The sequence below is a fragment of the Spea bombifrons genome, chromosome 3 (genome assembly GCF_027358695.1).
Source record: "Spea bombifrons isolate aSpeBom1 chromosome 3, aSpeBom1.2.pri, whole genome shotgun sequence".
Classification (NCBI taxonomy): Eukaryota; Metazoa; Chordata; class Amphibia; order Anura; family Pelobatidae; genus Spea; species Spea bombifrons.
This window is the reverse complement of record NC_071089.1, coordinates 46,080,469-46,095,747: the sequence shown is the minus strand read 5'-3', so window position 1 is coordinate 46,095,747 and position 15,279 is coordinate 46,080,469. Positions and strand designations below refer to the sequence as shown.

Below are 15,279 nucleotides of genomic sequence, written 5' to 3'. Positions count from 1 at the left end.
AAAAATTGTCAGTCTACCGGGGCTTTGCATTACAGGATTACTGCTTTCTACTGATCTATCGCTCAACAGAGCGATTTTAGAAGAAGAAGAAAAACTTTGCCAGCTCTGACAGTTTTCAAAAAAGTTAAGTTTAGGCATGTACAGTCAACTTTCAGTGCCTCAAAGTGTCTTTTAATGTATTCCCTGTTCAGAAAGTAGTTTACTTAGCATTGCAAAACTATTGCTTTATGCTATAGAAGGGCTAACTTTTTTCTGAGTTGCCTATCTCCATTTTTCGTGAACTTAAAGCTGAACTTAAGATAAAAATGCATCAATATTTAACGAAAAGTAGCGCAATTCCTAGTACTCTTGGTGTGACTTGTGATTTCGTACCTGTACAGTATACAGTGCTGTCAAAAAGTATTTCCCCATCCTGATTACTTCTGTTTTTGCTTTTCACATTGAAATGTTTTAGATCATTTGACGATTTAAGAAAAGAAAGACATACGTGACATCGTCATTTAAAAACTGCATTTTGTCTTGACACAGGTTATGTCTATTATTTAAATTCAATTTGATGTGTTACAAAAATAGAAGAAAATGGCAAGGGGCAAATACTCTTTCACAGCACTGTATATAAAGCTTAAAAAAGGCACAACTTGTATTTGCATATTAAAAAATGGATAAATAGTGCAGATAAACAGAATGGCTAAAGATTTCTGGTGCAATAAGGTCATCTCTTAATGGGGCAAACTTGCAATATCTTTATACATCATGTGTGGCAGAAAACATAATACTAGACATGTTTCTATTTTGGAACAGTAGACACAAAGGCTTTATTTCTTATATAAGCAATGACTATATATATATAGTACGGTATATACATTCATATAGCAATATTTTTGAGGTTGGTAAGTTTGTTTTGCAAACTTATGTTTAAATGTTTATTTTTCCAAACTGTAACACATCTAGATATCACAATTGCAATACGGTGGTTACATAACATCCCCTGAAAATCAGATGCATAGAGATAGCCAGCAAAGAAACAAGCGTTGTTTTAGCAACCCCTCTCCGCCATGACCCACTTTTCTTCCAGAATGCTGAGGCTGTATCTATGACAAAAACTATGCCCTATATTAGGGCCAAAAAAAACAAAAAAAACCCCTGTCCATAAAGAACGGAATAAATGTAAACATGTCATTGAGTTTTTGATTGAATGTGTCATTCCATATAACTTAAAGTAACACATTAGTTTTGAGTCAAGAAGGGCAAGGAGCTAAAACAGAATCCTTTTGCGACATCTGCTAACTCTCCCTTTAGTGAATAAAATCTCTTTTACAAGGTACTCTAGGTCTTATTACATTTTTGTGCATTTACCTTTAGATTCTTCAAGTATTATTAACCTTGAAGTGTGGATTTTTTTTTTTTGTTTGCTTAGTTCATACTTCCAGTATCCTAAATGTCCATGACATGTAAGACTAAATTGAATTTTGTTTTCTGCTAGCTAGTTACATTTTCTGATATATATATTAGCCTAACCTATGTTTAGGTGCTGAATCCTAGGAATCACAAACTGGATGTTGCTGTGTTAATCTCACCCAAATCCAATAATTCTCTTCTCTTTACCTTGTGTTTTAAATGGAACATTTTTGTGTTATCCATTATTTGGTTTGAGACCTGATGTATGGATCATAAAACCAATTTATTTAGCATGGCAAAAGAAACCAAAAAATATACACGGTTAACATCATTGTTTGTTTGTAGCCAGCATCTAACTTATTTTGGAATGTGTGAAACAGGTCTTTTAGCAGTGTTTTATGTCCCAGGGCCCTGGCAGAGTGTGTTAAATTATGCAACACATTAAGCAGCACATGATGTAAACAGAAAAAGAAGCAGCAAAATGTTCATATAAAAGCCAGAAATTGTGCTGATCAAACATAATGTTTTTGTGTATAGGTTATGTGGAATATGTATGCAGATATGCATTCAGTACATTTTAATGGTATTTTTCACATATATTATGTGTTTATTTTACTATTGTTTTATGTTGGGTTTTTTTTGTTTGTTTTGCAACCATGATAGTTGTGAGCTGTTGTAAATTGTCTGTATGTTATGTCAGTGTTTTGTGTCCTGTATTGACCCTTTCCCTTCTGGTTACTTTCTGTCTCACAGAAACTTTTACCCAGAACAAGAGGGATGCGCACTGGACTGAGTGATGCTCTTGAGGTGCTCAGATTGTTCTAAGTACCAATTTGTCCATCTTAATCACCATCACATTTTCCACTTTTCAGTTAACATCAGTTATCATTTTTTTATGGCTTCCATGACAACCAGTTAATTTAATTTAATTTTGTTTTGCTTTGATTATTCATTTATTTTTGTTTTCCTCATCCATTTTTTTACATGTAGAGTTCAGATGAGATTCAGAACATAGTGGAGGTGAAAAAACAGTCAGAATGTGATAATAAAGAAACACCTCTTACAGAACATATAAAAACAGAAGAAAACAAAGAAGTTGACTTTCCAAGAGAAGCCAATGGAGAGGTCCAAGAAGTAAAACAGTTGGATAAGAAAGAAACAGATTCTGTGTCTTCATCAGACAGTAGCAGTGATAGCGAGAATGAAGAAGCAGAGTACCAAGCTCAAAGCAGGTTATCTGAAAGTGTCCTCAGGGAGGAACTAGAAGAAAGTGCAGAAGATATCCAGGAAAGCCAGCCAGAAGATGAATCTAACGTCATTCTAGTTGAAGACCATACCATGACGGTGAAAGTTACACATTCTGAAGAGATGACAACCCTCATGACCCAAGAAATCACGTACAAAGTTGGCGAGAACGTTTTCACAGAAGGCCATGAAGCTGTTGAAGAAGAGCACAACAAAATCAATGGAGATTTATCTCCTGTTGATGAGGCATCTGCTCAAATTATTTGTTGTTCTGAGGTAAATGGGCCATACTGAGTCACTATTAGACTATGTGGTGCTTTCTGTTCATTCTTCTGTGGTGGACATCTTCCTTTTAACTCTTTCTTGCTATATATGCACTCTTCTGGGAAAAAAGACATTTGAACCATTTCAGTGATGAAAAGGAGAAACAAACATTAGTGAGCAAGTAATCTTCACTTTCTTTCCTGGTGCCGCAGTACTCTTTAGCCGCATACACTTTCTTCCATCTTTTTATTTTATCACATTTTTTACATTTCATGTATGAGGTCTTCATAGTCAAATCCAATGCAAAAAAATCTCTTATCAAATGTCTTATTGTACTGTTGTTGACATGCGTGTACACACGTCCAGTCACTTAATGTTACTAACACTGTTTTTATTGTATATTCTTTCAGAAGCTTTTTTCCTGTGTATATTATAAAGCAGAATTTGGACAATTTGGAAATACTGCTGTGTGACCTTATGTCATATTCTAGTCGATCTTATTTTTTTAATTATACAATATAAATGTAGGAGGAGGAAAATGGCAGCTACTTGAGTTGGCTCTGGAGTTTCTACGTTAATTATGTATTCCAGATAATAACTCAGTGTGGTATATTTCAGAAATTGGGTTTCAGATAGATAGATAGATAGAGATATGACATTATGAATCAGTTACCTTTATTTCCCTGCCCCCACACACTGTTCAGTAATGGGTAGTTTTCAGTGTTAAGACATGCTATTTATAAAGGCGTTATATATCCTTTTATTTAATCACACTTACCTTATTTCATCAAAGCTTACCTTGAAAAAGAAAATTAAGAGTTGGTGGAAACCAACTAAAAATAAAGTTTAAGTGGAAAGTACTACAAATATATTGTGTATACTCTTTAGGAATATGTTTGTTGTTTCAATCCGAAAAAGGCTGACTTTTTCGGATTGGAACAACAAAGTTGTTGCTTTTTATCTCTTGCTTTTCCTCCTTCTACCTCCTGGAGAAAAACACACCTTCATCTCCAATGTAATGGACATTGGTAACTGAATTGCATGTCAGTACAGGTAGCATAGTAGAAAAATCCAATACATTTTCACTTCAATTTAGATAATCTAGGTACATTTATTTGTTTTCTACAATAAACAAATTGCACTATTTTCTGTGTGAATAATAATAATTTTCCTTCAGCCTCCTGTGGTCAAAACAGAGATGGTCACCATTTCTGATGCCACACAAAGAACTGAAATTTCTACAAAGGAAGTACCTATTGTCCAAACAGAAACTAAAACAATCACCTTCGAGTCTCCACAGGTAGATTCTTTTATTTTTATGTAGAGTAAATTTGGTTTCAGTGTTGGCCATGGAGTACCTGCTGTCTCTTTTGTAATAGTTATGTTATCTGCTTACCTCCTGTATTATAGTCTGCATGCATATTCTTATTTTGCATTACTTTATCAATTGTATAACTATCATCAGCATAACCAATTGGTGACAGACCTATTCAAATGTCTTTCTTATTGCAGTATATGAAGTACATGCTTCCCAGCTTGGTTTCCAGAGATAAGCATCATGAAAAAAACCACAAATTTATTTTAACTTTAATTCATAGCTTTTTTTACTGTAAAATGTGCGCAATATCAGCAGCAGCTTGAACCTTAAAAACAATTTACCCACTTCACTGCTGTGACATAGTTGTAATATTTCTTGCTGCAAATACAAAGAAGGAAATATGGATTGATGTGCGCATATGCGGCAAGTGTACTTTATTTCACTAGGAGCACTTTCCTGCCACTGATAGGGTGCTTCAACCAGCCAATCAGTGGCAAGGAATGTCTGACCACGGAAGTGCAGGGCTCATGTGGCTACAGGGCTGTAGCCACATGTAAGTATTTTTGCATTTTTTGAAGAATGCATTTTAAAGTACTCACAGAGCCAGTGAAGGCCTCACTTACACAGTTTAGAATATAATAATTGGGTATCGTAATAAGTACTCAGACATTTTGACTGGGATACAGTAACTAGTATTGCAAGTAACCTGTGTGTTTGTCCATATGTTGTTTTAATGAACCTCCCATGATTCTCACCTGAACTTCCTTGAATTACTGTTCAATGAATATATATTATTATATTTTTTTTAAAGTATTTACTTGATTATAAGATGACCCTGATTATAAGACAAAAGAAGCAGAGGCTCAGCACTCAAATGGTAAGGGGAGTTTATTTCACACAGGCAACATTTCGAAACACAGGTCTTTCTCAAGCCTTTCTCAAGACCTGTGTGTCGAAACGTTGCCTGTGTGAAATAAACTCACCTTACAGTTTGAGTGCTGAGCCTCTGCTTCTTTATTTTGGATTTATTGAAGGACCTGATGGTACCCTGGCTCGTGCACCATCTCACAACTGTGCTATATTCCAACCTTTGTTCCTGATTATAAGACAACCCCTCCCTCCAAAAAGTTTTACTACTAAATATTCACATCCAAACTATTTTTCATATTCACCGGCTGCCATAGAAGCCCCCAGAGGAAGTGCCGGCAGCAGCGGAGGCTGAGAGAGGAGGATCCAGGTCCCCTACGGCGCTGCGGGGGATCTGGATCTTAGTCTTGTAGTCAGACCTCGAATATAAGACAAGGGGTATTTTTTCAGCGCATTTGCTCTGGAAAAAACCTCATCTTATAATCGAACAAATACAATATTTAAGGCGTGACTGCAAACAGGCCAGAAATTGTTTATCCTTGTCTCAAAACAGCTTAAGGAGTTTTTAAATGAGATTTGACCTGTGTGATAGAAGGCTTTTAAAGATATTGAAGCTATTAGTTAGGGACAATTTTTGCCTTTCAAACCCTACTTACTGAGAGAATGGTAGATAAGTGTAACAACATCCTAGAAGATGTAGAGGTTAACACTGTAAGGGAATGTCAATATGGATGGCATAGACCATATGTCTATCCTGAATCTGACAAGACCAAGACTGATTAAGTTAGGGAGGCATGGACGAGAACATACAAATCAGAATGCATAAGACTAGAAGCAACGCTGTACATGTATGGTTGAATGAACATTTAACTGTACCTCATCCATAGTTTAAAACAAGGAATTCTCTTGCTTGTGCCTGGAAAAAGCCTTAAAATTATCACTTGTTTCTGTCTTTTCAACCAGCTGGATGGAACCAGAGATGGTGAGCCTGGTGTGTTACTGAGTGCTCAGACCATTACATCAGATTCCATTCTTACTACAACAACTACACACATAACCAAGGTACTCATGGACTGCAATGTGTTTAAAATGTGAGACTGTCTCTTCTGAAAGAGGGGAAGATGTTCCTGCTGTTTGCTTTTTGCTTATGAATGACGCTGAGACATCTTCAAGGTTGTCCTGTTGGAGGACTAGTAACATTAAAAGGAATACTTTGTGATGAATTCCAGAACACTGTCTTTAATACTCTTTAAGCATTTATTTGGTAGAGACTTAACTTAGTAAGTTACTGATATTTCTAGGCCCAACAATGTTCAGATTTATTTTATACATTTACCATTATAGTTTCTAAATTATATATACTGTAAATGTCATATTTATTTAAAAAAAAAAAAAAAAACTTTTCTTATGTTACATCATTGGAGCACTGCCTGCATGAAATGTCAGTTATCCATTCCCTAGCAATGGGTTTATTGGTTCTAAATACATTAAGACAGCAGCCATTTTTAATAACACATTCTACTTATAGCCATCTGTCAGTTTCAACTTCAATATCATTACATTCATTTTCATTGTTGCAACTTTTGAATGGAGTTAATATGTTTGTTGGACCTGAATGTCTGGTTTTTGTACCTTGGTGCACAGCATATATCTGATGATCGGTTTGCTTTCTTTAGACAGGGAAAGGCGGAATATCTGAAACCAGAATTGAGAAGCGTATTGTTATCAGTGGAGATGCAGATATTGACCATGACGAGGTGAGCTGATTCTCAGACTGAGTGTGCTCATGTCGTCTAGTGTCTTTAAACCAATATATAGAAGACATGAAGCAGACACTAAGGTGCAACTATCATGGAAAACACTGTATTGAAATATGGTAATATATATATATAAAGCAATTTAACAAAGCCTGCAGCTTGCTCCAAATATAAAGAGAAACATTAATATCATTTCTCCTAAACCATGCACTTGTAATACTTCTTGTGTAAGAGAAATATCTGTATTTATATAGAGGTGCATATACACAATAAATATTTTGGCTGCATAGATAAAGAGAAATGCAATGCTTTCATCTCCTATGAGTTCAACTGATAAAGTGTATAAATGACATTGGGATTGCCATTTAAACTGCACCTCTTTTCTATGTGGCAAGTGCATTATTTCACATGTACTAGTAGGGTTCATGTTTCTTCTCACATGATAAACTCTAAGGCAAATCAATCACATTTGCACCTTATGCCTGGATATGTGCTATGCCACTCTGCATGGGGAAGCATAGGTACGGCAAAATGCATGTGGGAGCACAAATTCCCCAAATTGCTGCTCCACGCACCTATCGCTACTATATGAAAGTCTGTGATTGGCTCACAGTCTGCCTTAGTGCTTTTATTAAAATATTTTAGACCCATTTTCTGAACAAGTTATTAGCAAAAATTGATTCATGCAGGCAAGTGTAATAATACAAAAACATAATACAAAGCAAAATATATTCAATAGTAATGTCCAATCAATATTGAATCAATCAAATCACACTATAAATGCGTATATTGACAAACCTGTTAAAACTAGTGAATTCTCATGTGTGCTCCTCACTCTAAAATTTCAAACAGGAACTGAAGGAAAATTCAGTCCTTCCCTAGTCCTCATAGTTAATACCGATCAGCGGAAGACGTATGCTTCTCTGTGTGCAACCACCTGTAGCGTAAGCAATAACAGACACACTCCTAGCATAATCACATCAATATAACTTTATTATGAACCAAAAACACATACTTACAAACAACAATGTGAATATGTGTATCAAAGGTGAAGTCTTCAGCACTACACGGAAGAAAATGGGGGGTCTTCGGATTACTCCCTCTTAAGTATCAAAAAAAAATTCTGCCCTGTTGATGTGTTTTATCAACAGCCTCTTCCTCAGAGACTTTTATATTCTCATATTTAAAGTGATTAAACCCTTAAGGTGTCAACCCTTACTCAAATGCTTTAATTTTACAGGAGAAAATAACCCACTTCCTAAAGAACTTGATCTTCAGATATTCTCAAAAATTCTAAAGGTCTTGGTATTTTTCCCCGGTAAAAGTATTTATAGCCAAACACTTGAACCAGTGAGTTTTTGTGAGGTTTCCTTTGTGTACCTACATCAGACACTAGTGCCATGATGTTTTTATAAAGACCATAATAAATATATGCATATTTTTAGCCTTAGTTTTTTCTTATCTTTACCAAAAAAAAACAACAATACAATAAACCCTATATTCTTTCAAGTAAAGATGTTTAGAACAAGAAGAAACCCTCCCATTTAAGTGGATAATATTTATGCAGACAACTTGAAGCATACCAATACTCTACTTGTATGTAAAAATAATGTCACTCTTCCACAGTTTGCAAATATTCTGGACCATAGGAGAGAGATTAGTCTTGTATGGTATGTGCATCACAAATTATGTGGAAATTACCTGGGTAGATCCCTGTACAGGTAGGGTACTTGATCTCTTTGATAGAGAGTACATGGCTCATACCAAGTAAGAAGACGGACGCTTAAAATGATAAGACACTTCACTACAGACACTGGCCTTGCTACTGTTAATTTGGGTTACCATATAACTATCAATTCTCTTGCCTGTTAAGTATCTTTCTACCTGCAATATGTCCACTTGTCCCAGAAAAAGATTCGCTATATGGAAAAGTGGGAGGAGAATATGTAGAGATTTCTCGAGGGATAGATGGGAACAAGCAATTTTTAATAAATTCGAGGCAACAAGATGTATGTCTCACAGGGAAATGCTAGTCAAACTGATCTTCCAGTCGTACTTGAGCTCGCGGAATCTGCCAGCTTTAATTTATATTGAAGAAACTGTGAGGCCTTGGCACTTTATAGCATATGTGGTAGACATGCCATGTAATCCATGCACTACAGTTCCAACTCTTTGTACAATTCATAATTCAACACGAGAGAAGACGACAGAAGAAATTTCACGGATTTAACTATGCTTTATACATATTGGCCAGGAGAAATCCATTAGGTTGGCCCTTCAGAACGAATAGTGAAGTAAGTGTGTTGAAACCACAACTCCCCCTTTAGTGTCTATCAAGTTTACAAAACAGTATCTGGTACATGTATAGGTTCTCCTGTACATGTTGGCAAGGTGTATAATCATCCTGTGCACTTGCTAGATGTCCTGCTCTGTGTGTTCAATATTACACGTGACCTGCATTTGTGCTAAGGTTTATTGACTCTAAAGAGACACTCCAGCCATCATAGGCACTTAAATGCATATAATAGCTGACCCCCCCCCTTGCAAATGGATGGATCATGCAGAATCTTATTGCATACATTTGCCTCTTTCCCCAACTCCCAGCTCCTAGGTTTGCAGGAATGACATTTCCAGGGATGTCCAATGATACTTTATATATAATGTTGTCACGTTAGCTTGGTCTGATTGTGTTTAATTGTTTTAATAGGCATTAGCACAAGCAATAAAGGAAGCCAAAGAACAACACCCAGACATGTCTATTACACGTGTAGTTGTCCACAAGGAGACTGAAGTTACTGAAGAAGGAGAGGACTAAACTCTAGGTAAGGTGTAGATGGAAATTCTGACATTCCTTTTGCAAGGGAGACTTTAACTGCTGTCACTAGGTGGCACCAGAATACATCATTTTCAGCCTCCTGTAAAAATTAGATTATTGTTTAGGCACTTTGTCATTTTAAAAGAGAAATTTTCAGTAATGCAGATTTGTTATGGATTATGATGAACATTTTTCCATAAAAAAAAAATAAATATATATATATATATATGTGTGTGTGTTTATATGTATACATACACACAGGGGCATAACTACGAACTACAGGGCCCTAGTGCGAAAATTGCCCTGGGCCCCCCAACAGCTGGTATGTGCCATAATTGTCACCACCTATCTGTACCTTTTTTGCCGCCCCCCTTCCAACATACACTCTGGCTCACACATGCAAACACGCCTACGCAAATAACACGCACTCATACTCACTAACGCACACTCCATTTCATCCCACTTATACATACATTCACACACACACACACACAATTAGACAAGCTTGCTCACACGCACATGCAATTAGACATGCTTGCTCACACGCACATGCAATTAGACATGCTTGCTCACACACACATGCAATTGGACATGCTTGCTCACACACACGCAATAAGACATCCATGCTCAAACAGACACATGCAATAAGACATCCGTGCTCACGCGCAATAAGACATCCGTGCTCCCTCACACACACACAATAAGACATCCATGCTAACAATCATACATACCCCACCCCCGCTTACCTCTCATCGCTCCTGCAGTTTGCTATCCGGCGGGGTTACTTGACCCTCATACGTTCCTGTCTCCCTGTGCTTGTTCAAAATAGTTTAGAAGGGGCCTTTTCTAAACTATTTTGAATCGGCATGATGAGACCGTAACAAGGGATCGCATGCATTGCACTGGGTCCCCTAGAGGCGCAGGCCCCGTTGCAGTTGCGACCCCTACAGTTACACCAGTATATATATATATACACACACACACACACACACACACATCCCAGAGTAGTGGAAGCTGTTATAGCTGTAAAGGGGGGGGGCACTTTCATATTAATGTCTGTGTATTAACATTCAATGTCATAAAAGTCCATGTGGGTGTAAAGATCAGATTTTGTGTATAATGTATGTATGTGTGTGTGTATCACTCTCCCACTCTCCATATACACATGATCATACTCTTTTTATACCGTAGTATAATAATGTTCTGGATTACAAGTTTCTAAGATGTGTGCTCTCCTAAAAATGACTGGCGAATTCTCTTGAGTGCTTGTCATAAAAGTCGTTGCTTATATTTTAAGCTTTGTTTGCTTCCTGACCTCAAGGCCCTGTCTTGCTTAATTAACAAACTAACAGAAAATCCCTTAGTTAAGATCTTGGCAAATACCAAATTTGTTCAATTTGTTTAAATTTGATGACGGCTTGTTTACCGTCATTGAAAGGACATTTTGTTCCAGCAGCTTTAAAACTGCGAGTACACACAACCATAGTTATTCTATGATTTAAATGATGTCCCCAACAGCTAAACACCATCTCAATCTCAAGTCCCATATCCAAATCGCCCTCTGTCCCCTCTCATTTTAACAGTTGCTTGCTGTAGTATTTCAAATAAACTGACAGCTTGTTATAAAGTTGTCAAGGCTGCATAAATTGCAGCTACAACTGGTCATTTAAAAGCTAAACCTTATTATGCAACTGACTGCACAAATACAAAACAAGTCATTTGGCAAATGTTAGCACATAATTAGGGATTAATCTAGCCTTGATGCAGAATTTATCAAAATTAAGGCAAGTATTTTGCATATCTTTGTTTACTGATTAACCTCCAGCAGCAAAGGCGTTAACAAGAAGAAACAACCAATCAAAAACAAGCTTCCAATTTATCAGGCCCACAGCCCAGCCACTCCTCCTCTTTCTTTGCGGGTAAGCAGAACAAGAACGGAACCGCCATGGAATTGAGGAAGGCATGAAACTCACAGAGCCGATGAACGACCTGAAAGAGTAAAAACAATGTGGCGCTACCAGGCAAGAAATATGAACACCTGGCACCAATAAACAACTGCTCATAGGCAACATGATAACAATTGACAATAGAAAACAGCCCAGGGAGGGAAAATACTTGCCTCCTGTCTTTAATAAAATGTAAATTAATTCTGCACCAAGGCTAGATTAATCCCTAATTTTATAGCAGGAGGCTTCATAATTTGCAATTTTAACGCCGTCCTAGAAGCGTGTGAGGGTGAGGACGAAAAAAAGGGTCAGAAACGTAGATTCCCGAGACCACTCTGCTGCGGATATAATGTCGAAAAGGGAGCTCCCCGAGGAGAAAGCCGCGGCGCCCCGCACCGAATGAGCTCCGAAAAATTCCTCAATCCTAACCAAGGTAGGGACGGAAACAGGACTGAACGGACAGACATAAGAAATAAAAAGAGGCCCAGACGAAGAAGCGCTAAATTGACGTGAAACCGCAAGATAGGAGTGCACACAGCGCGCCACACAGAGCCTAGGCCGATTAGGGAAATAGGGGTAGGATACTGAAACGGAGTGAGACTTGGTCCTACGAGAGACAGAAACAGAGACACCCTCGGGAGAAAAAGAATTTACGTCAAAGGCCCTGCCGTCAGAGACACGGCGAAAAGAGATAAGGCACAGGAAAAGCGCAGCCTTCGCGGATAACTGGCGAAAGGACCCGAGAGACATCCCAAAAGACCGTATAGCAGGCAGATGGAGCATGCGCAGAACCGAATGCCACGCAGAAGACGACAAGCGAAGGATTTTTCCCGACTCCCGGTCCCTCTACTGGAAAGTGGGCCATCGAGATAGCGGAACGGAACAATTTAATTGTCCAATAGGACTTGCCCTGAGAATAAAGATGGGTGAAAAAATTTAGGACGACTACAGTTGGGGCCGTAAAGGGATCAAAACTGTGTTCCAAACACCCCAAGCCTGGAGATAGGATTTTTGAGTGCCAGGAGCCCAGGATCCCCAGAGTAAATTCCCCAGAGCCGTTGCTGATAGTCCTGACACATTCCAGGATATCTGAAACAGTCCAGGCCACCAGCGATAGCCGATCCTGGAGAATGAGGGGATGAGGATTCCCCTCCGGATCAAGAAGCAGATCCTGAGACAACGGGAGGACCAACGGATCCTCGCACGACATCTAGGAGAAGTCGGAACCACGGCCGAGTCCTCCATAGAGGGGTGATCACGAGAACCGCAACACCCTCTCTGCCAAGACAATGGAGAGTCCGCAGAATCATGGAAAAAGGAGGGAAGGCGTAGGCACCCCTGGATGGCCACGTCTGCAGGAAATCATCCACCGTCGGGGATAGTGGGTCCGGCAGCCAGCTGAAGAAGGCGCCAGTCTGGCAATCCGACCTGGACGTGAAGAGGTCCAAATGAAGAGGATCCCGATGGTGGTCGAGGACACGAAGTATGTTCGGAATGAGGCGCCAATTGCTCGAGTGGCAGGAGTCCGTCCTTCTTTCCCGGGAAGGTATTCCGCCTGAATGGACAGATGATTGTCCAGGCAGTACTGGTAGAGATCTTTGGTAAATTCCATTAAAAGTCTTGACCGCGAACCTCCCAGGCAGTTGATACAGCGCACACGTCATCCATGTGAAGCATCAGCGAGCAGTGGGTGATATATTTCATGAAGCTGCAAAGAATCCCACGATTAGTTCCAAACAATTGATGTGCAACTCCTGTTCCTCGCTGGTCCACATGCCCCCTGTCGCAATCTCTCCGCACCCTGCCCCCCAGCCACCTAGGCTGGCATCTGAATCCAGGACAAACTCTGGAACTGAACCGAAAATGGCTCGGCCGTTCCACGCATCCATTTGTTCGAGCCACTAGCGAAGTTCCAATTGCGCCTCATCTGAAAGAGGGATAAAATGGTCGTACGAGCCTGACACCTGGAGATGATGGGTCTTCAACCTGTGTAGTGCCCTGTAGTGCAGGGGTCCTGGCTAATAGCCTGAATGGAGGCTGACAGAAGGCCAATAATCCTGAGGGGAACGAACGAACTGAGTAGTCTCCGAATCTCCTTCTTGATGGATGTCACCTTGGTAGGAGGCAACCGGAGAACCGCTGCCACGGAGTCCACCATAAAGCCGAGAAACTGACCAAACCGAGATCCTGGAAAAGGCACATCATGAGGGACGTATGTCGGAGTAGAGTCTCCCTGTGGTGCCCCGGTTTCAGCACCTTGTACTCGGCCGCCAAACCTGTAGACATCCCTAGGTCTCTTTAGAGGACCTTTGCCAGCAACAGAGGGAAGATCTCCCCAGGGCCGCTTGAGAGGATTCTCTGGATCCATCGAGGGAAAAAGAGCCACCTGCCTCTGAATCCTCGCCACTAGCCGGGGACATAAAAGCATGTGTAGGGCGAGACAGTTGGGCCTCCACTGGTGCGGCCAGTAGAGATGCCGCTAAAGTGGACCGCAGCCACGCTTGGAATGCGGCAGGGATTGGAGTCTCAGATTCATCTGCCATCCTATATCCAATGTGTTTCTGTTCCAGGAAACGGGGGTCACCCATGAGTCAAGCGTTGGGGTCACCCATTAATGTCGGCAAGTCAGTAAGGGGGGTCACCCCTGAGGCCCATCTTGAGGGGGTAGCCTGTAGCTTTATAAGTGGACCAAGGCCCTAATTAGGGAGAAAATGTAAGGGGGATCACCCCCAATATAGAGGCTCCTAGGGGTACACTAGATGGCAGGGTTTGAGGGATGGACAGAGGATAATAAAGGCCAAACGGAGAGGCCTACATAGAAAGGGGGGTCACCCCAATATAACTGTGAAATCTTGTGACAAAATGTTTTAATAAGCAAAATACACCTGGAAAATAAAATGAGGGCGAAAAGGAAGCAATAGTGCACAGGCAATAACAAATGCTCCACCGGAGTAGAGTAGAAAACAACACACAAGGAAATAAAAGCCAATAAAAGGAAGACTTTAACCTAAAAATAACGAAAATACCTAAATTGCGTGGCGCGGTGCGGTGCTTAGCGCATCCGAACCGCGCGAGCCAGGACAACGGGCCACGACACGTGGTCGGAGCTAACACTGTGCCACGAGAGCGCCACGAGAGCGCCACGCGCCAGGTCTCTCAAATAGAAACCGCGGCGCTGTGCGAGAAAAACCAGACCATCATTGCCGCGCTGTCCAGAAAAACAAAGACCATGCGGCATGACGAAGAGATGAAAGATCCATCTGCACGGAGAGGAAAAAACCTCACCACGCAGAGGTGAGCAGGCGAAACCCTGAGGACAGGCACGAATATGAAGTAACGGAAACACAATAGGAACAATACACCAAACAGCAGAAAATGAGCAAACCCAAATAATGGAAAATAAAGGTGCAAGTATGTGAAAGACTAAATACATGGAGAAAATAGGTCAAAATAAGGGATAATATGACCAAATAAAAGTTAATAAATACCAAATAGAATAATAATAAAATGCCAAAGACAAATTTAAGTACGTAATTGGAAAGTTCTCACCTGCAGGCTAAGCAGCAAAGAAAGAGGTGTGGCTGGGCTCTGGGACTGATAGTGTGCTGCTTGTTTTTGATTGGTTGTTTCTTCTTGTTATTGTTAACTCCTTTGCTGCTGGAGGTTAAT

The 15,279-nt window shown here is 39.9% G+C and overlaps 1 protein-coding gene across 8 annotated transcripts in view; it reads left to right on the top strand.

The window, feature by feature from the left end:
• The window catches only part of EPB41L2 (erythrocyte membrane protein band 4.1 like 2), a 113,103-nt gene that overhangs the window by 96,636 nt on the left and 1,188 nt on the right, over positions 1-15,279 (top strand). For 4 of the 8 annotated variants that reach the window (XM_053459243.1, XM_053459250.1, XM_053459246.1 and 1 more), the window contains 6 exons: positions 2,152-2,205; positions 2,389-2,919; positions 4,085-4,207; positions 6,056-6,154; positions 6,769-6,849; positions 9,557-9,671. In XM_053459243.1, coding sequence (XP_053315218.1) covers positions 2,152-2,205; positions 2,389-2,919; positions 4,085-4,207; positions 6,056-6,154; positions 6,769-6,849; positions 9,557-9,664 — 996 coding nt within the window. In that variant the 3' untranslated portion in view covers positions 9,665-9,671. The remainder of the gene's footprint in view (positions 1-2,151; positions 2,206-2,388; positions 2,920-4,084; positions 4,208-6,055; positions 6,155-6,768; positions 6,850-9,556; positions 9,672-15,279) is intronic. The other 4 variants (XM_053459247.1, XM_053459245.1, XM_053459249.1 and 1 more) reach the window with 2 other exon arrangements.